This window comes from Bactrocera tryoni, chromosome 2 (genome assembly GCF_016617805.1).
Source record: "Bactrocera tryoni isolate S06 chromosome 2, CSIRO_BtryS06_freeze2, whole genome shotgun sequence".
In the NCBI taxonomy this organism is placed as follows: Eukaryota; Metazoa; Arthropoda; class Insecta; order Diptera; family Tephritidae; genus Bactrocera; species Bactrocera tryoni.
The window spans coordinates 23,121,810-23,149,169 of NC_052500.1; the positions used below are offsets into that span (position 1 = coordinate 23,121,810).

General features: G+C 36.7%; 1 protein-coding gene across 3 annotated transcripts in view; it reads left to right on the plus strand.

Moving 5' to 3' along the window:
* The window catches only part of LOC120767376 (protein cappuccino), a 73,582-nt gene that overhangs the window by 44,363 nt on the left and 1,859 nt on the right, over positions 1-27,360 (plus strand). For all 3 annotated transcript variants that reach the window (XM_040093355.1, XM_040093354.1, XM_040093356.1), the window contains 2 exons: positions 14,779-14,939; positions 26,487-27,339. In XM_040093355.1, coding sequence (XP_039949289.1) covers positions 14,779-14,939; positions 26,487-27,339 — 1,014 coding nt within the window. The remainder of the gene's footprint in view (positions 1-14,778; positions 14,940-26,486; positions 27,340-27,360) is intronic.

A 27,360-nucleotide genomic window follows, 5' to 3' on the forward strand; every position in this document is an offset into this window, starting at 1 on the left:
TAAATGTAAAAAGATGTCCTATCCAACCTCTAGAGAGCTGTTTATTTTCCAAGAAACACAAGATATGGTTTTTATCCGGTTTTAGATCTACCTGTAGTATATAGACTAAATATATGTAGACTAAATATAAGAGATCCCGTATTCGTAAAGATAAGCTCTTATAATCACAGGGACCTCTAAAACTTTCTCGGATTTTTTTTTTTGTACCCAGGTAAAATATTAAAATGCGTTATTCCTTCAATGGGATTATAAAAGATTATAACGTTCCTTTAAACGATAATTCCTGTCAAATGAGCAAAATTTCAGTTCGATATCTCGAAAACGGAGAGATTAGATCGCGTATATACAAACAAACAGACAGAGGGGCATGGATAAGTCGACTCTTTTATATATTTTATAGTGTCCGTAGTTTTCTTCTAGGCCTTACCAACTTCGTGGCAAACTTAAAAACCCCTGTTCTGGGTATAAAAAGCTCCTTATTGTCCAAATACATAATTTATTCTTTTATCTCAGTTTTAGATCAAATGTAATCCTTACAAGTATTAAATATAAGCGATCCTGAACTCATATAGCCAGGCAATAATAATCACAGGCCGCCGAAACTACTTAGAAAGATCAAAAGGAACTTGAGTAAATATATCATTTATCAGAGAGTTGTCGAGCAGACGATGAGTAAAAAGATCCACATATTCCCAATTCAAGTTTTAAAAATAATACTTTGTTAAAGCATGGAACATTCTTCAAACCATGAGATTAAAGAGTTTTTTTTTTAAATACAAAGATTGATAATCATTACAGAACCCTATATAAAATAGGATCTGTAATAGTTATCTATCTTTGTATAAGTTGTATAAGTTTTAGAAAAAACTCCAATGAATGTTACAGCAAAGAATATTAAGGTTATAGCAAACTTAACCTCAATATAAGGCATCTACAGGAATGGTAACCAAACGACATAGGTACATAACGATAAGCGATAACTGAAACTATCGAGATTACTGACAAATATAAAGTGAAGAGCATCGTAGTAACACTCGGCTTACAATACAACGGATACGCCTGTGAGACTGTAAAAGTCCGAAGAAGTAATAAGTGAGATATTTTCATATTTTGATAGTGACCGCTCTTTTTCGCTGAAAATTATGACCGAAATTCAGTAACACAACTCCAGTCGAATAAACAAGCGTAAGCAGAGAACAATCTGATTTGTTAAGCTTGTTCCTAAAAGCAGCTCGAAGATGAAAATTTGTTATGATGTTATATATGTTATATATAGTATATATTATACTATATACTTGCTGACACTCGAAACCTTGCACTGCCTCAATCGATAAATAAAAGACCTAAACTTTTGTATAAAATATTAAAACAGACAAAAGGATTCCGAATTAATTAAAAAAAAGGCTCAATATGAATGAAGGAAAAACAAAGGCATCTTAGAATGTTCATATTTATTCACCTTTTAAACTAAACTAAATGAAATTTGTGATGTTTACGGAGACGTTGCTGTATCAGACGCATCTTGCTCTGGTCGACCTATCGTTGAAAAAGTCAATGAAATTATGGAAAGGATTGACCAGGACCATCTCATAAGCAGCCATCACATTGCTAAGGAACTTAACATTCATCAACGAACGGTTTTGAATCATTTAAAAAAGGCTGGCTACAAAAAGAAGCTCGATGTTTGGATACCACATGAATTGTCTGTGAAAAATTTAGGGGACGGAATTAACATTTGCGATTTTTTGCTGAAACAAAATGAATTCGAACCATTTCTGAAGCGATTGGTAATGGGAAACGAAAAATGGATCAACTACGAAAATAATGTGCGAAAAAGATCATGGTCCAAGCTTGGTGAAGCTCAACAAATGGTCGCAAAGCCAGGATTGACGCCTCGAAAGATTTTGCTCAGTGTTTGGTGGGAGTGGAAAGGAACACACTGATAGAATAATATATCTAGCAGAAAAATGGCAAAAAGTGGTCGACCAAATTGGTACATCTTTGGTTCATAAAAAATTTATTATAAATGTAGTATAAAACAATAAGTCGACCAATATACTATATTGATATGATTTAAAAATATTAATTTCTGTTGTCGATAGGTGCGAATATTTTTCTCGAGCAATATGTTACAAGATGGTGGAGGTCTAACTTTTAACAACAATTGTGACCATTAAAACGAAATGGGTTCAGATTAATAACCGACCAACTACTGCTTCTTCCAAAAAACCATTTGAGATATGTTCGATGTCTATGCAAGAAGAAGAGAGCATCATTTTATATCAGATCACATGATCATGTCTTCGCACCTATCAAAATTTGGCCTTTGAGAAATTGGATTTAGTTAGCAGCACAGCACTCAAGGTTTGAAAACCTAAGTTGCGTTCGAACAGATCGACGAGGTGTGCAAATAATGATTACATAAAATGGTATGAAGAACATGATCTTTGTCCATAAGTAAAATTGAGCGGTACTAGAATCTAATATCGTCACTACAATCTTAGAAAAATTGAAGTCGTTGATCGATCAGTTTGTATGGCAGCTATAGACTATAGTGGTTTTTTCGAAGACTGTACCGCTGCTTAGGACAATAAATCATGACAAATTCCTTGAAGATATCTCGTCAAATAAAAGAACTTTCAATAGAAGCGATTGTTCAGTTTATATGGCAGCTATATGCCATGGTAATCCGATATCGGCGGTTCCGACAAATAAGCAGCTTCTTGTAGAGAGAAGGATGTGTGCAAAATTTCAGATCGATACCCGAAAGTGTGATAGATTATTCTGGATAAAAATATTTTCGACCATTCAGTGTTCTCTATCGATAAAAAAAAATATTTTAACACATTTTTCAACCCAACAACACCACTGTGCGACTTTTGAGCTTAGCAAAACTTCCTTGCGTCATCATTCCGCAACAGTCAACCTACAATGAATATTACAACAACCACATAACCAAGCCAGCCAGCCAGCAACCGACACTGTTGCATATTACCAAACAATGCAAACAACAAAATTAAAGGCAACAACAAAACAGATGCCATAAAATCGCTGAACGGCATAGAGCATAGCAGTGCAAAGAGTGATCGTAGTGCAAATATTGTTGCAAAATTATGTGCATGCAACATTTTACATTGCAAACAGATGCAGATGCGGCAACGCATTTCATTATTGCAATACACGGAGCGACCATCTGTGCAGCGACACTCCCTCCTCCCTTACCCTGCCGCTTTCAGCACCAGAGATAACAAAAACAGCAACATTCAGAGAACCGCCCACCAGCCGCCACCTTTGGCATTTTAGCAGTTTTATCACGACGTGAAACGAAAGCTCACACGCCAACCATCTGCGATGACTTGTATTGTGGCGCACAGGATACTTACAGCGACAAGTGTTGTTATTGCAAGGAACCTTGCAACACTCGAGCTGCCTTCCTGCCTGCCTGTCTTCCTGCTGCTGTTACTGTTGTCAGTTTTATTGCTGTCGCGTATAAATCAGATTTTCGTTGTTTACCGAAAATCCATACCGTCAAAGCACACAACAAACGGTCGAGAGGAGCGCGGCGCTTCGGGTTTAGCGTGGACTAGGCAGGGAGTGAGGGTGTGTGCAGTGAAGACTGCCAACTTGAATGCGTTTATTTTGCAAACACCGCTGATGGTGGCAATAATCATCTAAACTTTGTTGGTGCAACCGTATAAGCGCGCTGCTGGCAAGCTGAAGGACACTGACAATGTGCGGCTGCAGCCGGGAAGATGGCTTTGCATTGCAACACCGTTAACCGGTAACGCATTAAAAATTTTATCTCATTAGGTAAGGTGCGCGCGATCTCAAATGCGCTATTGGCTTATCGTTTTCATCAGTTCGGTGCTCAGGGAATGTGCTGGAGGCTTGAAAGGGAGGAATTTGGGATATTTTGTGAGACGTTGGTGGCACGAAGAACGCGCTATAAATTATCATTATGGCGCAAATGAAGTTTGTTTAATTAGTAGCGTTGAGAAATAGGCACTTGAAGGCGTAATGAGGTCGCGGTGAGGCGCTGCAAATGACATATAAAACGAATTGGTTGCAAGTCGTAAATCTTACTTTAACAAGTGACATACAGGGCATACGTGGGTGATAAAATAAAGTGTGTTTTGTTAGGTTTGAGAATTGAAAATTTTATAGATGGATTTAGCGGTGTTACGATACGAAGGTAGTGAAGATTGCTTGTGCTCGCTTAGTTATTGAATTATTACAAGTACTTAAGGACCAATATACAAATTAAAATATTACGAAAGTGTTAAGGGTGTATTCATAGCTATTCATAGATAATATTTTAGTGGAATCTCTGGGAAATCTCAAAAATTCGAAGCTTTGAAGAGCTTAGAGTTAAAGTCGAACAAAAACGACAAATTTTACTGAGGTTTTCGTTATGTTTACACCAAAAATTATATCTATCATCCACAAATTTGGCTTTTCCGTCCGGAGGAGGCAGCCATGTGTAAAAGTTCTCGCCAGTGAGGAAAGTTCTCAGAGCGCCGTTCACTTAGGAGTGGCTAGAAACGATTATTTACAGATAGCTCAAGCAGCTCACGACAGAGAGCAAAGCAAATTATGGAGAGAAGACTTCTCCATCCTGCTGAATGGCAGTGAAAGCATAAAACCAGGAGATGGTGAAACCGATTCCCCATTCGATGACGATGGAGCGGACGTTCCATTGCCCGACCATGAAGAAGTTCGAATAGCAATTACTCGTCTGAATTGCCGTCCGAGCTATTCAAATACGACGAAATGCCTCAGTTTCTTTGTAGAATGTGGTCGGACAAAAAAGTGCCGGACGATTGGAATTTTAGTGTGCTCTGTCCAATCCACAAAAAGAGAGACCACAAACTGCGCCAACTACCATGGAATAAGCCTCCTTAAGGGCGCATATAAACTTCTATCGAGAGTTTTGTGTTAAAAATTACGGCCCACAGTCAACAAGCTGATTGGACCTTACCAGTGTGACTTTAGGCCTGGCGAATCTATGACTGATCAGATATGCCAGCATGCGCCAAATCTTAGAAATCCCGCAAAACTAATACGGGTGTGTGACAATACTAAAACTCTACTAAACCATTCGATGCGATGCGTCAGCCTCGAAGTCCAATGCAGAATAACTCTTGTCAACAGGTGCTACTTCGAACTGAGTAGACCATTGAGAAGTAAAGACCTCTCTCGACGAATAAAAACCAAACTCTTATAAGTCACTCATTATTACCGTCCAGCTACTTATATGGACGATATGTTGAGACAGCGTTATGAGTTTTCGATTTATGATCCTTTGCGCACTGGCAACGGCAAATACCGCAGTCGACGGATCTATGAGCTGTACGAGATATACGACGCCATTGACATAGCTTAGCGACTTAAGAGACAGCGGCCACGCTGGCTAAGTCATGTCGTCCGAATGGATGAATACACTCAAGCTCTGAGAGTATTCGACGCAGTACACGTCCGGGGAAGCAAAGTAAGAGGAAGGACCAAATGGAGAAGGTCTTGGCCACAGTTGGAACCTCCAATTGGTGCAAAACAGCGAAAAGGAAGAACGACTGGCGCGCTGTTGCAAGCTCCTATAACCGCGTAAGCGGTCTGTTAGCATATTTTTCTTCGTATTTCCTCATTTCGTATGTCGACACCATATTAAAAGCACAAAATGAGAACCATTTTTTACATTTATTCCTTTTATAGAAACGTTTCCCTCTGTTATGCCTAGCTTGTTCCACAGGAAATACTTTCGGAGATAGAGAGTTTGTATCAGTTTCGATAAGCTATTGTGACTTCTGGTGAAAGATCGTAAAAATCAAGATAGGAACCTCCTCAATGCATGTTTCCTTTTCTCATCCATCGACCATAACAAATATTTGGACTAGAGAGAGATAAGAGACTTAAATTGATCAGTTTTCATTCGCAACGCAAAGCTTTAATATCCAAAAAATCCAACCACAAGTAGATAAGGAAATTTAATAAAAGCAGTTAATATCCCAAACGGCTTTTCGGATACCAAAAATTCGTTCGGCTCACTCGGTGAACAACAACGACAAATTTATTTTTATACATGATTTTGACGATATGGAGTTATCTATTATGGATATATTAATTAATATAATTATAATATATAAATACTAAATTTCAGAGTTCATATGACAGAGATAAAACTGAAATTTAATAAAATGTTTAGAATTTCCCAACTTGACACTTGAAAAGCAAATATTTTAGGATGAAAGCTTAAATTACCTTTAAAGCTTCATGAGTTTACAATATAAACAATGGATTTTATATAATTTAAAATAATTACACCGAAAATACTAATTCTATTATCGAGGATCTAGCGCCACCCAGCGGAAAAACTTTTTTCATACCTTGTATCAATACCGGTGTCAGTAAATATTTCTGATATAAACCAAAACCGATAGCAAATCGATTTTTGGTAATAATTCTGCTGTTGCGCCATCTAGCGAGAGCTTTTTTTTTGTAAAAGGAGAACTAGCCTGGTGAATATATAATTAGAGAATTAGCTAAATCAGAGCATAAGTATACGGAAAAGAACTTAATTTTAGCGCCGTCTGAACACACAAAATCAGCAAACTCAGTATACAGAGTATACATGGTGTACTAACGGGCTTGAAAAGGGATTAGTTATTGAAAAAAACTTCAATATATTTGAAAAATACTAAAAATTAAAATGTGTAAAGAAAGTTTTCAGACTTGTAGTAAAAGTTGGAAAAATTCTAACTTTGAAAAGCTCAAGGTCAAAATACATTGTATAACGGTTGTTACAAAACAGAAACTTCATAAAAGAAAGCTCTTTGTTAATGTGTAGAAATAAAAACAACTCAATAATTTTCACAACTCAATTTTTCCCACGCCCACGCTAAACATTTATTTTCAAAACAATAAATTTATATATTTCTAATAACTGTAAATTATTTCACACAGCAGTGTCATCGAGCTAATGCACACACGTTAAATTTTGCGCTCAGTGCAAACAAATGATCGAAGAGTGTTTAGAAATTATCAGTGCGATAAAGCAAATGCTAAACACTCGCTTAGTATGCCTCACAAGACTCTGTTTAGTATAGTCATATTTAGAAATACCCTGTAGGAAAGGCAATTGTAACGAATCGATAGGACGTCAGTAAGTTAAGAGGAGACCTACGTGAAGACGAATTCAAGCTGATTTCCATACAAGTGTTAGGGAGATTTAATAATGTGATGACTCAGGAAGTAATAATGGGCCCTTACAAGAATCGAACTGACGCAAAAGAAAAGGGAAATTTTTGAGATTAGAAGTTAGGTAGGGGATTCTAAAGACTGGAATCTACCAATTTGAATCATAATGTAATAGAACAAGATTTTATATACTCAAATACATGTTTACTAAAGCTTAGAAGATAGAATTCGATTGCATTTGTTCACTCCCAGAATAAATTGTCCCAGTTAGGCCATTTCGAGGGCTCTAATCTAGTCTCCAATCTATCAATTCCATTAAATTTTGTATGCGGAATCAAATTTCCAGTGACGAAACATTCAGAATTATGGAAAAGTCCTTCGGTGATAATTATTTGTCGCGGGCAAAGGGTTTCTGATTGGTACAAATTATTCAAAGAGCCTCAAGAACGCGTTGGCAATAAACCACGTCCAGAACGGCCATCAACCTGAATTGATAATCAGCACGTCAAGAAAGTAAAAGAGCTGGTGCTTGAGAATGGACAATCAACCGTCAGAGATCTTACTGGCATCGTTGAAATATCGGAGGGATCAATGAAAACCATTTGAACCTATGAAAAGTGAAAGCACGATTAGTTACTAAATCAGAATTTTTTTTAAGTAGCGTTTCGCGCCTTTGAAACAATGCGTTCTGACTACCAGGATGTCATAAAATGTATTATTATGGGCGATGAGTCTTGGATCTATGCTTACGACCGAGAAACAGACGAGCAATTGCACGAATATCGTGGCTAAGATGAGCCGAAGACCAAAAAAACTCTTCAAAGTGTATCATAAATCAAAGTTATGTTGACAGTTTTTTTCGATTATCGAGGTGTCAGATTAGTTATCGCTTTCCAACTGGGTAGCCACACAAAAGTACTTAATGCTCTATCTCTCTAATGACATCAACTCTTGTGAAAACAAATATTAGTTACCAAAATAAATCAGTTGCTCGCAGACTGACTGGCAGTGTTACGCTCAGCGCAGCAGTCAACGGTTATCAGCTACAAGCCGGTGATTTGATAAGCGTTCGACGCATTTTCAAGTGTTTGCCAGCTAGAAAACACCTTGACTTGACTTGCACAATTGTTGAGTGTGTCAACAAAATTGTTAGTTTTTCGCGAGTGTTTGACGCATGCAAATGTTAAAAGTAAGCGCGAACGGAAACAATTTCATAAAAAATAAATTGCTGGAAATGTGAAAAGAATTGAAATTAAATATAAAAATTTAAACAAACAAATAGAATAAACATTGCATTAGGAAAACAGGTGTTTGAAAATAAAACAATGTCTCTGACAAATGGCGAAAAGTATCACAAAAGTGATGAGATCGTGCAGAAAATATTCAAAACACCGAATTTACAAGGTTTCTACGATGAGCTGGAAAGCGCGGATACGTTTGCTTACGATGACATAGACTATGCCGAGAGCTTGGAACTCCAGCCAGCGAACGCCTTAACTGTGATGCAACTAAAAAACTGTGATTGGGAGCAGGAGCTGCGCATAGCGCCACTGAGCCCTCCCATACAAGCGAGAAATCGTGGCAAAATGCAGTTGTCGGCCGGTTGGTGTCCTTTACTCGCCAAATTGGTCAGCATTGATGCGCAAGATTACAAAATCGATGTGCCGACGCAGCAAAGCCTAGTACTACACGGCGGCGAAGCGACGACAGGGAACCAGACACTAAAGCAGTTAGCGGAAAGTGTCGTTTCAGCAAGTAAAACACTTGTAGTGTCAGCTGGTGATTTCGGCAGTACTATAAAGTTGACACAGACACAAAATTTTGACAAATTAAACTTCAAGGTCATACGAAGTACGCATGAGGAATATAATTTTTCGATCTCCGCACACAAATTTCAAAATTTTCTCACTCTTTACTATTGTGATATTTACTTGGCGGCGCATATTGAACGCCCATTGCGTTCTTTAACCGTATTAGCACCTAAGTTATCAGCCCACGTCCAACCTTGCATCGCAAACAATGGCAACGTGGGCGCGTCTGATAAATTGGCGTTGCCACAATTGCACCCAGTGGCTTATTCATCCACCGAATTCGCAGCAAAATGTAAGTTTACAACAAATAAAAATTAAATTAATGATTCAATAAAATTTATGGTGTAGCTTTGACAACTCACTGTGCAGCGCCAGATTAGAAGTTATATAAAAGACAACAATAACAAATTATATCAACAATAATAATCAATCGATAAATGGAGTGTTATTGACTCATACTGCGGTATACTTATGAACTTACACGCACAAAGATTCTTAAATAAATAAAAAAGTAAATAAAACAATGATTTTCAAGTGTTATATATCCGATTGTCCTACGTCATCGGAGCTCAGCCGTTCATTCTTATTTACTAGTTCATTAGGTTTTCTCACAAGTGTTGAACGATTAAATACAAACACATTTCCTAGTTACTCAGCAGAGTTTTAAATTTATTTCTGAAATCGAAGCACCGATAATTACGAATAATTATACCGTGTTCAAACAACTCAGTTAAAGCTGAGGCAATTAATGTTTAACTTGAGTAAATTTAGCTGAAACATTGTAAAGAGTATTTGACGGCGATTTTCGAAACTCGATATGTATGTGATGTGATGGCAACTCTACTTTCTAAAATTTATTTAATTTTAAAGCGATTTTCGAAACGAATTGGAGATTTTCGAAAATTATTATATTTTTGACAGTTGGCAACTCTGTTTTGTAAAATTTTTAAAAACAAAGCTACCGTTTTTGGGGAACGCTTTCTAAAACGCGTTACACTTTCTAATAATCACAGGCTTAAATTCATAAAATGTGGCAACTCTATTAAAGCAAAATCTTACAAAAGTTCTCTGTTTAAAGACGAACAGATTTAATGGAACGCTTTCTAAGATACCTAAATTAATTTTAAAATAACTTTAATTTTTTTAAAGCTGGCAACTCCATTAGAAAAAAATTTTAAAACAAATTCTTACAAATTTTCTCTACATCTACGAGAAAAAGATTTTGGGGAACTCTTGCTAAGATACCTTACATTTTCTTATAACTGCAGGTTTACATTTTTTGAAAGCTGGCAACTCTATTACAAAAAAATGTAATCAAAAAAATGTCTTACATATTTTCTCTTCATTAAAAAGAAAACGATTTTGGGGAACGCTTGCTAAGATATCTAAGATCTTCTAATAACTACAGATTTACTTTTTTAAAGGTGGCAACTCTAATAGAAAAACGTTATTTTCATTACAAAGCTTTCCAAAACTTCTGTATTTAAAAAAAAGAACAAATTTTGGGGAACGCTCGCTAAGATACCCCACTTCTTCTATTAAAGGAACTGATGGCAACTCTATTAGAAAAAAATTTGCGCTCATAGCAAATATGTATTTCCAAAATTTCTGCACTTTAAATTTTAGTTTCTAATACTTCCGGTTTTAAATTTGTTAAAGGTGGCAACTCTACTAGAAAAAAAATTTTACTCAAAGCAAATTCTTACAAAATTTCTCTGTTTAAAAGAGGATCGCATTTTGTGTAACGCTTTCTAAGATACCTTACATTTGCCAATAAATCCACTTTTATAAATTCTGTGAAAGGTAGCAACTCTATTATAAAGAAATGTTACTACTAGCAAATATTTCCAACATTTCTCCACTTGAAATAGATAGAAGTACTTGCAGGTTTACATTTTTTGAAATGTGGCAACCCTATTTAAAAATAAATTTTACTCGAAGCATATCAGACTTTTGTAAATGCTTACTGTATACGACATTTTTTATTTTCTAAAACTCTCAGATTTATATTTTGTGAAATATGGCAACTCTATTAAATAGAACTTTTGATCGCATCAAATCTTTCTACAATTTATCCACTTTAAAGAGCTACAAATTCTAGCAAACGCTTTCTATGGTAACTAACATTTTCCAATACTTCCGGTTCTAGATTTTTAAAGGTAGCAACTCTATTATAAAAAAATTTACTCAAAGCAAATGTTTCCGAAATTTCTCTACTTTAAAGATGTAAAATTTTTGGGAAGACTTCCTAAAACATTTTACCCTTCGAAATTCCGGTTTTAGAATTATTGATAGGTGGCAGCACTCTACTAAAATAAGTCTCTTTCTCCGAAAGCTTTTACAGTAGAGGCCCGCTAATCCGGACATGGCCTAATCCGGATTCCACTGTAATCCGGACAGGGTTAAGAACCTCAAAATTTCTATTATGTCGCTTGTAATCCGGACCGACATTCTCTAATCCGGATCACATGTTTATTATTCACTACATTCGCTTTTATGCTTTATTGGTTTAAGTTTTTTTTTGTTTTTTTTTTGGAACATGTGTATTATTTGTTATATACGTAATAAAATTTATAAATATTTTTTCATAATACATGTCTTTGGTATTCCGGATTTCCTTATATTCCGGATAGGGGCCGGTTTTAATTGATCCGGATTAGCGGGCCTCTACTGTATTGCTTTATGTATTTGTCTTTCTACGTAATTTTATTTACCTTCAAGCACATTCTTCTTTCTTTGTATGGTATATAGTATGGAGCTAAATGCTGTCGTTATCAACACTAAGGTTCTATCATCAGAAGTCAATAGAGACAGATTGTAGTCCCTTGTTTTAAGTTAATAAATTAAAAAAAAAATGCGAAACTGAGTTAACCTCTTAATTGAAAATATGGAAATTTTTGATTAATTTTCTTAAACGGTGTATTTTCTCACCTTTGTTTCACTACGATTTTAGCCTTAGATTCTCTAAGACAAAATTTCAATAATATGTAGTTATTAACTCAGAATTTTCAAATTATTCACATTTGAGAAAACTTATTGAAAATATCGAATGTACTTGATTTGAAGATTTGTCAGCCAAATGATGATAAATCAAAGTGGTTAACATTTGTGTGGCATTGTGAAGGCCAGGGTCTTAGATTATAGACGTTATCTCTACTAAAAATATCAACCTTGATTTATTTTTCTTGTAAACCTCTTATCTGACGATTGAGTACTAAAACCAAATGCACTTCTAATACAATATGTACGTGTTATTGCCAGACAAGCCAATTTTCATAATTACCCATACCCAATCATACACAAGCAAAATATAACTTTTAGTCCTCTGATAAGATTGCCTAAAGGAAGTTATAAAGAACGACTTCTTTTTTCAAACTATCAGTTGAACACAACCATTACTTTATTGTTTAGCGCCGTTTTATTACTTTCAATTACCGGATTTCCCATACTACCTTTGACTTTTCATCAACTGTAAACTAATTTTACTTTTTTTTTAATTCTTAATACATATTATTCGTCTTGTGTATGGCAGAATGAGATTTTAACTCAATAAAATCTGAACGATTTTCCAACAAAAGATGTTCCGGGAAAGTATTTTCAGTCTTCCTCGAACTTGATTTTCCGACTTCATTTTTTATCGAAAGAGGTTTGTTTGGCTCTTCTACCAACTTTCGTTCCTTTGTTTTAAATAAGAGGGTAAATCAAAATTATCTTCTTCTTCTATTTTGGCACTACAACCTTGGGTTTGTCTTGGCTGAGAAAACGAAACTTCTCCAGTTGCCTCTATCCTCTGCGAGTTCACTCCAGTTGTACATCCCAAGTGCAGACATGTTGCTATGCACTTTGTCCTTTCATTGGTTGCGTGGGCGCCTTGCTTCTGTCATCCACCCATAGGTCTCGAGTCGAAGGAGCTTTTCGCTGGAGCATCGGAGCACGTTGAGTTTCATGAGCTTAACTATAACCATCTCACCGTAGAGCTCATACAATTCGTCGTTCCATTTTCTTCGATACCCATTGCTCACGCGGACTGTTCCAAAGATCTTCGCTTCTACTATTCAAAACTACTTCGGAATTTTATGACGTTTCCACCTCATTATATCTACAACTTATCACCCTTCAGAGCATAAAATAGCTGTCTGACGACGTACCTTCAGTTGATCCATTGTGATGCCACCTGGACTGAAATTCCTTCAATCTATTGTCATCACCTTATGCTTCTGATGAAGTACATCAGCACAAAAGGTTTTATCTGTGCAACTTCCGAAACTTCGTCAAGAAACCCTCGACCGATTGTTGCCATTATTTTCTTATAGAAAGCATTGCTTTCGTATAAAAGATGTTTTCATTCATAACACGTTTGTCAGCTTGTTGAAATATTGACTTCACCGAGACTCAGTTATATATTAACATATTTTTCCAATAAATATCTAAAAGTAGTCAAAGGCAAGTAGTAGGGTGGTATTCTGTCTAGCTTCATTTGGTATAACACTATGTCCTGGAATCCATTGCAGATTTATCTTGCAATTGGATGATAGAACCACCAAAAAGTCATGGCAGTCTTTCTGTGATGAAACCTTAAGAGACTTTAGTGATCTTAAACACTCAGTGCATAAAAATTGGTTCTTTGTGGTGAGCATACTCCTTGTAAAACAAAAAGGCTTTGTTTAATTCCTTTGATCTCCGCTTGGGGTGTCTGGTAGACGAAAAGCGATTCTGATATATAATATAATTTTGCTGAGAAGACACCACCTTCAACTCATTTATCTAGTTTGTACCAATACGTACAGAAGCCTATCCCTGCGTCTCTGTTCACCTCACCTCATTTTCAATCTTCTCTGGATAGAAAGGCAATATTGGGGACCGAATTTAAGTTAAATTTTGTAGGATTTCGAAAACCCGTGGTATTGGGTAAAAACATCAATGCACTATTCATTGAATGCCTCTTATTACAGGTGACTAATAGGAAAGAATGCCTAAGTCTAAGAGTTGATTTCGCTGTTAGTTGCTTACAGAACAAGTCTTTGGCAGTAAATGTGAAATGACTTAGTACCTGATTTAGCGTCGTTCTAGGAGCTCCACTGATGCATATAATAGCTTATCTATGAAAGTTTTCCTTATTTCTACTGCGTATTTCCTTTTCGATGTATTCGGCCTTACAACTGCTGTATAGAGCCAATGAGCTAGCCAAGTACCCCATCATTCTTTTTTAAGTGCAAAGTGTAGTAGCTGCTTTCTTCACCTTAGCATCTAACTTTGGTTTCCATGAAAGCTTCCTGTCTAAAATTATTCCCAAGTAGCTTGCCTTATTCATTGTTATCCTAAAACCTTAACTTAAAAATTTATTTTTTTTAAATTTGTTGTGTATTTCTGTATTCAAAAACTTTTTCATAAATATACTTAAATATTGTTCCCAAGGTAAAGAAATTCCACTATATTTCGTTTTTTGATTCTTTTTTTGTCACAATTTGAAAATATTTTTTCCCGTTTTATTTTAAAAGCTTTACAAAAATTAATAAAAGGCTCTATTCAAACAATTTTGTAACAGTTCAATGTGTGAGAGCGTCTATTTTGAGCTAATCTATATACCGTTACACAGTATGGTGGCGTTCTTACAAATGTTACACATGATCTATAGTTCCTACAAGATAAGTGAGTGAAAGCGGACAGAAAGCAGAGCAGAGAGACAAAACTTATTTTGCTTTAAAAGAAAATGAAATTTTTATTGAATAACTTGAATTTTTATAAAGCAGAATTTCAACTTCCTTTTGCTCCACAGGTCAAATGCTAATGAAATGGCTGATTTCATCGCTGCAACAATCGGGCAGTAATCTCAATGAACAAGACTTGAATAATCTAACAATACAGTATTGTAACAATCTAATCAATGTGGGTGTGTTAAAGCAGATCTCCGAGGAAACGGATATTAAAAACTTCAGCGTAAGTATATAAATGACATAACTCAAAAATTGAATTTGTAAAATGCAAGCGCGCTATAGACACCATTTAAAGTCGAACTGTAGTAAAGTTTAATGCATATTAATTACCGTTGAAGCTAACGAAAACTAAGTTGTGGAAAGGAGTAATGGCAAAAAGTGAACGAAAATAATCTAAAAACTAGAAAAAAAACCAAAGCGCAACCAACACTTCCTGCCACAAATTAAAAATTGATATTCCAACGTTCAGTGACTTTTGCCACTGCACTTAGAAAACTTAAGAAATAGCAAAAAATACAAAAAACGGTGCTTTTAAGAATTAAAAAACTTAGCAACTCCTTCAGCGTGAGTGAGCCATTGCTACAAAAATGCAAAAAACTCAAAACAGAAAACGGAAAAAATAAAGAAAAATACAAATCCTTTGCTCAAGCAAGAATGCAACCAAACTTTTCAGAGTACTTTGAAGTTGTCAAGGCGGGCGCACCACCACCGACCGGCCAGTCAACCGACTTAGTTACTTGCCTTCGAGTGTTTTGCACTTCCTACAGCTTCGATTCATACTAAACTATTCACACAACAGCAACAAGGTGCGCTCCATATTGTGTGGACATAATTTGCTGAGGATTAAGGGGCCTTCAAATTATGCTTAGAGTTTGAAAAGATATTAGAGAAAAAGCAATCCTTTGCTCCAAAAACAAATTTTTCCAACGAAAATTCAATCGAAATTATACGGATCAGTTACTAATTTAAAGATGTTCGGAATTCGAAACCTAATATAGAAATTTTTCCTACTACAGTTTGGAAAAAATACTTCTCAAAACTAATTTTTTCCTGTCGACGATTGGATCGAGATCTTTGGAACTCGAAATCTGATATAGAGACCTTGCAACCGGCAAACTGTTTAAATCTTGAAAAAATATATCACGTTTTTCAAAAACAATTCCTTAATATCGAAAATCGGATCGGATTTAAACAGATGAGTATCTAATTGAAAGATCTTTGAAACTCAGAACCCGATACAGAAATTTTTCAACTGCCGAACTCCATCCTAATAAGATTGGAAAAAATATTTTCTATTGTTTCAAAATATTTTTTTCTGTCTAAAATTCAATCGGATTCAAACAGATCAGTTACTAATTGAAAGATTTTTGGAACTCGTAACTTTATATAGAAAAATTTCAACTGACAAACTCCATCCTCTTTAATTAAAAAAAATATTATTTTCTCCAAAAAAAATTAATTTTCTTCACAAAAAAATGTTCCATTGAATATCGGTTGGGATTTAAACAAGAGTTTCTAATTGAAAGATCTTTGGAACTCGAAACCCGATAAAGAAATTTTTCAACTGACAAACTCAATACTGATTAAATTCAAGCCAGCCTTCATTCTCTTCAAGTCAATCTACATTTTCTTCAATATTTGGCTGACTTTATTGTATTGAATGCAAAACTTTTACCGTGACCGTTGAGGTCAGCAATGTACTTTTTGTAGACAGAAACCTCATTGGTGTTCTATCTTCGTATACTCAGTTTCTACACAGTTGGTTTCCATTAAAAGCCACATTCCTAAACTCAAGACTGTTCGTTTAGCTTTCAAGTGCTTACCATCAAGGTGACGGCGATCTATGCATGAGTATTACGGCTCTGCTTTCGAAGTAATCCGAACTTCTATGCATATATGTACTTAGATTCCAAGGGGAAAACGTGTACCTTTATACCGTTTTAGGATGATTGCATTGGGCGCTTGACCATGGTCACGCCGTCTAAAGTCAAACGCTAGGCAAAGCTGGTACTGGGGTTGTAACCTCATAAGGTTGAAAAGTTCCATTTGAACTCCAGAGACAAATTTAATTTTAATAGCATTTTAAGCTGGCTCGCGCACCTGCTCAACTTGGGTTTAGCCTCTTATGAAAACACCTGATTTGGCGACATGGAGTCGGAAACTTCAGAGCACCTGATTCTAGACTGCACAGCAAACGGTAAACCCAGCTTTAAAGGTCTTAAAGTTTTATAATAATCCCTAATATGGATCACATCTCCTCAATAGCACCCAGCAGTATCTTGGAATTTTTTAGAGCACTGAGTGTTTGTGAGACCGTCTGAAAAGTGTAGAGCGAAATTGAAGTCCTAGTCTAGGGGACTAAAGCCATTTTATAGCCTTTTCGTAAAGTAATTAGTTGGTCAATTAACCAGCCTTCACTTAATTAAAGCGCAAATTCGGACAGTTTACCATACAAAATAAAAATGTTATTTTACTACATTAATTCTTAATCGAATTCAAATGGATATGAAACTGGACTACAACTCTGCGGGTTGTTGTCCACACTGTAAATTGAGTTGAGTTTGACTATGAAGGTTTCTGTCCACACTGTAGGCTGTGTTTAACTCTGAAGGTTTCTGTCTATGCTATAAATTTGGTTGGTGGGTGCATTGCTAAAATAGCAATCAAATGATGAATTTAATCATTAGAAAAAGTAAAAAATTAATAACTGAACAAGTATAACAGCTCATCATTTATCGAGTAATAAATTAATTTGGCTGTGCGAAAAGCTTATTAGATTGTTTTCGCCTGAAACTATTTTCTTTCATCGGGCAGGGCCGAGTATATTGCTGACTTAAAGACGCTTCTCACAACAGCTATCCCCTAATCAGAGGCGGCTGTAAGGAGACATCTATTTTCTATTTGTCCAATATCAGCGTAACGTTGCTCAAAAAAGGAGCAAATTTTCCATTGAAAGATCCAAGCATTCGACTCTATATTTTTTGGTTAGAGGAGGCATTCTGAGGTTCTTTCCCTACTGCTGAGATCGTGCAGAGCTGCCAATTTATCTGATCAGCTGAGCTGAGCTGAGCGAGCTCACAAAACAATAATTTCCTTTACTTCGCAAAACTCCGTTTACTGTGGAGCGCACCTCGTAGAAGAGTTATGACAGTTAAGCGCGCACAGAAACTTAGATAGCTTTAGCTGCGAAAAAAATACGAAAACGGTCGCAACGGCTATGAAAGGCTTGACGTGGGCACGGTTGTTGTTGCCAGTGTTGTTGTTATTAAGTGTCATTAACAACTGTGCCCAGTTTCAAGTGTCAATTTTTTCCGAGCTGCTTCTTTGCTCTTTCAAAATTTTTGTTTTTTCCTTTTTACTCCTTTCATTTTGTTCTATTTCATTTTATTTCGCTTGATAACGGTACTTTTAATGCAAATTCATTGAGTGCAACGCTGCATAGCCGCTTTCAATGCTTTAGAGCAGTCGAAAAGCTGAATCTTAAAGAATCCGAGGAATTTTTGTCGCAGATTTCAGAGCCACAAAGTTCAGCAACATTTCGACTCGTCGCTTACAACAAGTCTGTGTTGACTTTCGGCGCAAAAAAATTGCATTTTCCATTTTAGATTCAATCTAAAGAAATGACTTCGGTGCTTTGCTTTTAGCACTTCCTGAAATTCACGCAATTCTTTGAGTGGTTAAGACGAGACAGTGTAAATTTTGAACTGGACAGTAAATAAAGACCGACAGCTTGATGAATGCGCAATTATTAAAATGTCTTCGAGTTTTTCGCTTCACAACTTTGGTTGAGCGAGAGCGAGGGAGAGAAGCAAAAACCAAATATGTGTCCGAGTAATGTAATTAAAAGTTCGAAAAGCGTAGCTGAGTTTTTTATGTGTAAGACTTTAATGCCGAACTTTATTCAATTACATGCATTTTTATGCGATAAGATTGGGAGGACAAGCTTCGATGGCCATCGAAAATGATTATCACACAAATTATATATGTTTAGCACGATTACAACTTTCTTAAACTCCCTTGATCAGCCACAAAGTCCCACACAAACTGGCGTCCACTTCGGTGTGGTGGCTACGACATACAGGTGGCTAGAGCTTCGCTTTCGTTTGCCCGTGTCCGCTTAGTGCATTCTTCGCTAACTCAATCGATTACATAGTCAAGCAACAAAGTTAATAAATCAAATGACAGGTGACTTCACGCCAATTTAGTCTGTTGGTCGGTTGAAATAATTAGGAATACGTGTTCTAAGTTTTTCATTGGCCCTTTTGGCTTTTATCACCGTTAAGCGTCACGTAGACACAATAAAAGAATAGCGAAACTTATTTACAGCTGTTAACACACTAACTACAGAAGGGATAATGAAAGCCGTTAAGGTTGGAGTAAATCGTGGAATATGCGGCAGGGATTTGTAAATGAAGTAGGTAAAGGTTAAATTAATAATTAAGCAACTTGGCTCGGTTATAACAAAAATTCCTCTTAAATAACTGCAGAATGTGAGAGCCAATATGTCATTGTTGCTGTTTCACTGAACTTTGTCTTTGAAGGTGCCGAAGTTTTGCTGCTAGACGGAAGATAGTAAGCTTAACAAACAAAATATGTTTTTTTAGCATATCCTTTAAACTCTTTACTGCAATCAAGAGCTAAGCTTAGACAAAATTTGTTGAATTAGCGTGCTAGTTAGTTGACAGGCTTTGCCAGGATTTTTATCCGCATCTGATCCTGGTGCATTAAACCAACCAAAGTGTTATTGGTTTCAACTGTCTGTTGTATTGATGTTCTCATTTTTTGGTTGTACAAGGGCACGAAGCTCAAATACAGCATGCACAAAACTGGCGAATCGAAGAGGGTTTAGGCAAGCATAAAAAACTGTTTCTTAACTCATAAACCAAGCGGAAACTAGCAGAAGAGAGCACAAGTTGAGAGCGTAAAAAGCTGAAGAGTGAAATTGCTACCAGCAGAAAATAGCTACTATCCCACCTAGTCGGCTCTAAGGAAGCGAAACTGACCTGGATTTTATACAGTCAAAGACTGTCAACGCGGCACCATTCCTCGAATTTACTTCAGGAATGACTTTTGCCACTACACTTAACTATATGCATATCGCGGAAGAACTCATACAGTAAAGAAGAAAAATAAGTTCGGGTATTACCGAATATTTTATAATCTTCCAACTTACAAGGATTAAAACCGGGGTAATACTTTCAGGTACATAAGGCTTGTTAATTATATGGGGTCTAGGGCAGGTCTTCATACGATTTTATTCATTCTAAGTACAAAAATGAACCGTTATCAGAAAATCTCTCTCAATTTTATTAAGATGACCGATATATGCGGTATAAAATCACCTGGAAGTTCGAAAATCTTTAGATTATTAATATGGTGGGTAAAGGAAATATTAACCCATTTCAACCCATTTCTAACACACAAATGTAGTACTATCAAGAAGCGAGTCTCTCTGAATTTCTATTATAATGGGTTGTCAAAAATCCGATCAAGCGATCGCGTTCGTCCAACTTAATCCGCTCTCACTTTATACAATAAAAATTTTAACTTTAATTGTTTAACAACAAAATATTGGTATATCAACTATAGTTTTAGGTCGTTTTCACTAAAACCATTCTAGGATTAATGAAAAAGGTATTAAATCTGAACAGGCCTTCCGGAGCGTGGCGCATCTTCGACCACCTCCACACCAGAACGAAAAAGTTGAAACCAATGGAAAATGGTTCGGGTCCATAAACTGCACAAATTTTATTTGCGGCTTGAGATGCATTTTTGCCTTTATCGTAGTAGTACTGTAAAATATGCCGATTTTCTCTTTATTTTGCTCCATGTTTGCGACGCCATAACTCACGAACGACTTAAGAGAAACGACAATCAATCAAACACGTGTTAGCGCGTGAAATGAGCTTTCCAAACAGGTATAGCATGACCCGATGCGACGAATAACACTAGAACTACGCGCTTTCAGCGCCAACTAGCGAAAATACCGCAAGACTTTTTTGACAACCTATTATATCACACATTGACCGATATTATCGGTCAAAAGTCAGCCATAGATACTGGGGTCCACATATTCGGTACCCAGGAGATCGAACTGTTTTGGTTCCATTTATACAATTTTTGGTCATAAAGTGGCATACTTTAAACGCAATGTTCGTGCAAAGTTTTATACCGTTATATTAATTTCGTCTTGATTTGTACACAGGAAAGTGAAAGAATCAAGTGTAACTTAAAATTTACTATAGTACGAGTATGCAAAGCAGGCGTGGTTGTTGTTCGATTTCACTCATATTCGCATTGATACATAGACATGTCAGTAGGATGACATACACCGAATTTGGTCGAGCGGGTCTCGAGATATGTGTTCTCCCCTAAAAGTGGACGAAGCCACGCATATCGTACAATTTTTACACTTTATGTAGTATTTGATAGTACCGTTATATGGGGAGTGAGTTTTCACATTTTCGTTAGTTCTTATAATATTTGCGTTCAGCAAATTTGGTTGTAGCAACGCTAGTAGTTTAGGAGATGTGTGCATTAAACTCATTAGAGGGCGGGGCCATCCACACTTCAAAATTTTGTACCCAATTTTTTTTCATTATCTACTGCAATCCTCTATGCCAGTTTTATAGCTTAATTTAGGGCTTAGATATGGCACTTTAGACGTTTTCGGTTATTGGCGTTTTATGGGTGTGGCAGTAGTCCGATTACGCGCATCTACGAACTAAAGAACGCGCATACCAAGTTTCATCAAGATATCCAAATTTTTACTCAAGTTACAGCTTGCAAGGACGGACAGACAGACAGGCATCCGGATTTCAACTCGTCTCGTCATCCTGATTATTTATAACTATATATAAATAACCCTACAAATCAATCTATATCGATTAGTTTTAGGTTAGACGTACAACCGTTAGGTGAACAAAATTATTATGCTCTGTGGCAACATGTTGCAAAAGTATAAAAAGGGATCTTAATGTACATTAGACTTTTTAGTAATGTACATATGGTATATATATATATTTAAAACTTTACATCATTTTTTTGTTCCAAAATGTCAGTCTTTAAAGAAAACGTCAAATTGTGGAAAGATAAATATCTAGAAAATCATATTGTGCAGTTACAGTTAAATTTTTTTGCGTAGCCTTGATTTGAAAAATCCGATTTCGAGAAAAACACGAAGTTTACTGGCTCAACACTTCGACACGACAGTTGATAGGACAGATGAACAATTTTTTTTTAAATTTTTGCTAATTGAATAAAATTTTTAGAATCCAAAAGTGCACTTTAAGCTAAAAAAATAAGTTTGTTTGATAATCTTAAGCCTCTAATTTCATCCCAGTTTGCAGAAAACATTAAATTGCACTAAGTAAATTCCACAACAGCAACAAAAGTGTGATTAACAACGTTCCTCTTTCTCTGAACTTATTAAAGATTTTCTTCGAACACTATCAATATACAATGCTTGTATATATAATTTTTTTTTTTTTTTTGTTTCAATATCTTTTTTATTTATTGAATCTGCTTTTTGTTTTATACTGAAACAGTGGTTTTATATATAAATGCACTTATGGAAACATAGTCATAAGCATGTACTATGTATGTATGTAGTAAGTACATATATGAATGTACTATATATGTTCATAAGTCAACCACCATCAATAAACACAGTAAATACTCTCTTTCAGCCGCTCAAAGGCACTAAACACTTTGGAAAATTTTTAAAGCGCTCTCCCCGACCAACCTCTAGCATATGCACCACACACGTTCGCGCATAAAAATGCAAATCAAGTTTAAAGGGTAAAAAAATGAAAATAAAAAAATTAATGAAAAAAAAAACACACACGAACCTTTAATCGCATTTCACACCATTTGTGAAGAGTGTTTACACACTGTTGATAATTTGCACTCTGCAAACAAGTGCACAAACAAACACAACCACATGCATTTGTGGCATGAATGTGTGTATGTGCATATGCAACGGTAAATACAAACATTTGTATGTGTGAGTGTGTGTTCAATGCGAAGTGTTGGAGTATGTAGCGGCTGTTAAACCTAAAATGCGCCACAAAAAGCGGTAAACAAACACAAGTGTGGACGGTATATATGTGTGTGTGTGACGGGGCATATCCAACATAGAATATGGACACATACATATGTATGTATTTAGTGATTCGGTATTAGCAATTTTGTAATTGGGAGGTGAACGGCAGGACATCTACACACACGCTCACATGCACATAAATATAAAAATGTATATGTGTGGGTAAAGATTTGCACCTCAGCACCTATTAGCCTTTTAATACCAAGCATTTTTCCCCTCGCCCCCTCACACCCACACATTTTGTTATGCCAATCAACGTTTGGTGACGTTTAACTTTGAAAAAGATTGCATGACTTCAAGCAGCTACACAAATATACACCTGCATTTACGTTTATACCAACACATACACAAGCATTTATGTTGGAAGGAAGAACAAAACAAACAAAACCGTTAACTACGATTGCACCGAAGCTGCAATACCCTTCGTAGGCGCTTTGTTATGGCATAAAAAGGGTGTACCAATATTTTTATTCTGATTTTGAGCGTCCAGTTTGTATGACAGCTACATGCTATAGTGGTCCGATCAGTTTAATTTCTTCGGAGATAACACCATTGCCATAAGCAATAACCCATGTCGAATTTCATGAAGATATCTTAACAAATAAAAAAGATTTACATACTAGCACTTGTTTCCGATCTTTCAGTTTGTATGACAGCTATATACTATAGTAATCCGATCCGATCCATTCGTTCATAGATTACACCATTGCCTTTGATAATAACCTGTGTCGAGTTTCGTAAAGATATTCTGACAAATAAAAGTGTACTCCATACAAAGACTTAAGTTTGATCGCTCAGTTTGTATGACAGCTATATGCTATAGTGGTCCGATCAGATCAATTTCTTCAGAGATTACACCATTGTCCTAAGTAATAATTCATGTCGAGCTTCATGAATATATCTCGACAAATAAAAGAGTTCTCCATAGAAAGACTTGTTTCCGATCGCTCAGTTTGTATGACAGCTGTATGCTATAGTGGTTCGATATCGGCAGTTCCGACAAATGAGGAGCGTCCCGGGGAGAAAAGAACGTATGCAAAATTTCAGACCAAAATCTTAAAAATAAGAGAGTACTTTGCATCTATACTGACGAGCAGACAGACGAGCATGGCTAAATCGGCTCAGCTCGTCACGGTGATAATTTATATATATAGGATCTCCAACGCTTCCTTTTAGATATTACAAACATCGTGGCAAACTTAATATACCCCGTGCAGGGTATAAACAATGTTTGTAGACACATATATTCGCCACCACACACACCTACACATTTCCCGCTTCATATTCGTTAGCGCGCAATATCCTTTGCCTTATACCATTGCATATTCAATCCCCTCGGCATTAACAATTTGGCTTGGCAAATTGCTATGCGCTTCTCCGATACTCGAAGCCCTTCCTAGCTTCCCTCTTGCAGCAGCTTTCATTTGCGCGACGGCTGTTGCTGCGCTCTTTGTGCAATTGTAAGTATGATGTTGCTAATTTTTTCGATTTTTCTTCTTTTTCTTCCTCTATTTTTGTTGTTTGCTCCTACCCTTTTGCTTATTTCGCGCGACACTTCTGAATTGCAGATTCTTACACTGTCCCCTGTTGGCTTATCCTGGTTGTGATTTTCGAATTTTTTTGTCACAAGTGCTGTACATTGCATAACTCCAGGTAATGTGAGGCAATACTGTTGGAAATGAAATTTTTAAATTTTTTGCTTTTACACAGTTCAGTTATGTTTTTAGGAATTTAATTTTCCACAGGAAGATTTGAGGCCAATGATACATTGTGAGTGTCGCTCAAAGCCTTAAATGATTTTAAGTATTTCTTAAGTAGAAGATCTTACAAAAATAGATGAAAATATCATTCCTTCACTTCATCTACCAAAACGCCACGTGTTTCAAGGGATCTTCTAAAAACTATATAGAAGAATTATGGATCGTAATATTAGAAATTTTTACATATACTCGTATAGACCTAGGTCTCTACTACATGCTTAACCGAGCTTCTTCTTAAAATTCGACAAATGAATGGACCTACATACTTCTGAGATCTCTTTTAAGGGTTTCGTGGCGTATTTACGTTTGGGGGTTTTCCGTTGACGGCGTCGTTTTTCCCGGATCTTATACCCAAGATTAAATCATTAGTAGTAGACTTTGTTGTGTTCAAATTTAGCTAAATAATCATACTAAAAGAACTATAAATCAATAAATCACTGCGTCAAAGACAATAAATTATGTGGGAAAGCTTTATAGGAATCGATAACAAATTTGAACGGTAGGCGTGGCAGAGGTGAGAATCCATATCTAGGGACCTACTGGAGCGATATCAACTAAATTTTTTACATAACATTCTTCTGATATTTCTATGTGAAAGTGCAAAATTGAGAGAAGTCGGACTACAGGAACACCACGGAAGTCCTTAGGTTACCCCTTAGGAATCGAATATGCTCCAGTGCCTGCAGCTGACTTTTTAATGAAAATATCGGTCAATGTGTGAGATATATAATTGATATTTGGAGAGAATTTTGTTTTGATAATAGTCTGTCTGTATGTCATGATTGAATCGGTTCAGTGCTTCCCTGAGCCCGTATATACCTAATAGCAAGTTTTTGAAGATTTCACGACCCTTACCGACGTTTATGTGTCACTCAATTACTTGGATCGCGGTAAAATAGACTCCCCAAAACACTGTACATAACGATACCGTAGCCATAATTACATTGAAACACACAAAATTTCCAGCAAAATCGCTGCTAAATTTTTTTTTTGTGGTAAAAATTGCTAGACATACATTTGGTGTCGAAAACAAACAGCTGATATATGGAGACCAATCTTCAGATGAACAAAGAAATGGTTGTAGCAATCTAAAAAACCGGCAGACAAACTTTTGGTATCGAAATCAAACAGCTGACATATGGAGATCAATCGGAGATAACGCGGACTTTCATTGATTCCGATGTTTGTATCCCAGTGTTTTGATACTGACTGACTAACTGACTATTTTCACTACCTCAAAAACATTGAGCTGTAACTTACTGCTTCGAAGTGTTCTTACTTCTCTACCTTAACGGTTGCTCAGAGTGTTTAAGAGGACTACTTGGATGGTTTTGCGCCTTAACCTATATCTAAAATAAAAAGTGAGATAGCTCTCCATGAACTAAGGAAAACATTTATAAAACTGCCAAAAATTTTGAGGTCACAAAAGAACTGAGAGTTTCCGCTGATATATTTTTGCCACTCTCGAACAAATTTGGCATGGTCCGTATTTCAGTAGCTAACAAGCTTTTCTTCGTTAAGTGCCGCTCCTTGCAATTGTTCCTGCTTTAAATGAAAATTCAGAATTAAAGAGGACTTTTTAAATGAAAATTGGTGAAATTCCAATGTTTAGCCTTTCCTAATGGCACTAGTTCTATTGGTAAAAAATTACAGTGGTGCTCAGAAATTTTCTGATCAAATTTAGTATTGAGTATATCTGACACTTTAGAGAAAATTTCATTCATTATAGGTATAATGGAATCAAATTAAACAAAAGCAATCCAAAAACCCTCAAATATATTAGTATGAAGAAAAAAATATGAGAAAATTTAGAAAGAATTAATGTTGCTTACCTTCGTAAAAATGTTATGCATAGTATTACTATAAAAACTAACCTTATTTGAAATTTCATTTTCGTTTTCTTCAGCCTTATTATATGTATCAATGGACCCACACGGAGGCGCCAACCACATCTGTGCCACTGACACCTGGCCGGTTGGACACAGTAGCCGTTTGGCCGCATTGCAGTACACCCAGCACAGTGCCGCGCATACCAAAGGGCGTACAAGTGGATACCACCACAGGTGATCTCACATTTCAACAGAATCTCCGCAAGCGGCTGCTTGCCTGTGGCAACCTAACCGAAGTGCACACGGTGGTCAACGAGCTGCTCAATGTTAGCGAAATGACACGACGTCCATCTAAGCGCTGCATTGAACTAACCGATCTGCTAAATGCTAGTGAAGCGACTATTTACGAAATTGATAAACCAACAGCAGCGCCAACTGGCGTTATTCCCAAGCAATCTCCACAAGATATAGCAATACAGACTGATGAAATATTAGTGACGGCGACAACCACTTGTCCCCTATGCAAAGTAAAAGCGAAAGAAACCAGTGATCAAGAAATACAAACGGAAGCGGAAGTAGCGCCGAGTGCGCCTAAACCTCCACCACCGCCGCCACCCCCATTCGATGCAGCACTGGCACCGCCGCCACCGCCACCGCCACCTCCAACAGCGCCAACATCAACAGCACCGCCACCGCCACCACCTCCTCCTCCGCCAGGCATGAATGCACCGGCACCGCCGCCACCACCACCACCAGCGCTCGGAGCTCCAGCAGCCGGTCCACCACCACCGCCACCACCTGCGTTGCCTCCACTAAACGTTTCAGCTGTGCCACCCCCACCTCCACCAGGTGCGCCAAAACCACCTTCCTCCACAACGCCGGCGCCACTGCCGAATCCAACGGAAGGCTCTTGGTTTCACACCACGAATAGTAAGTAGTAAATATGCGCTA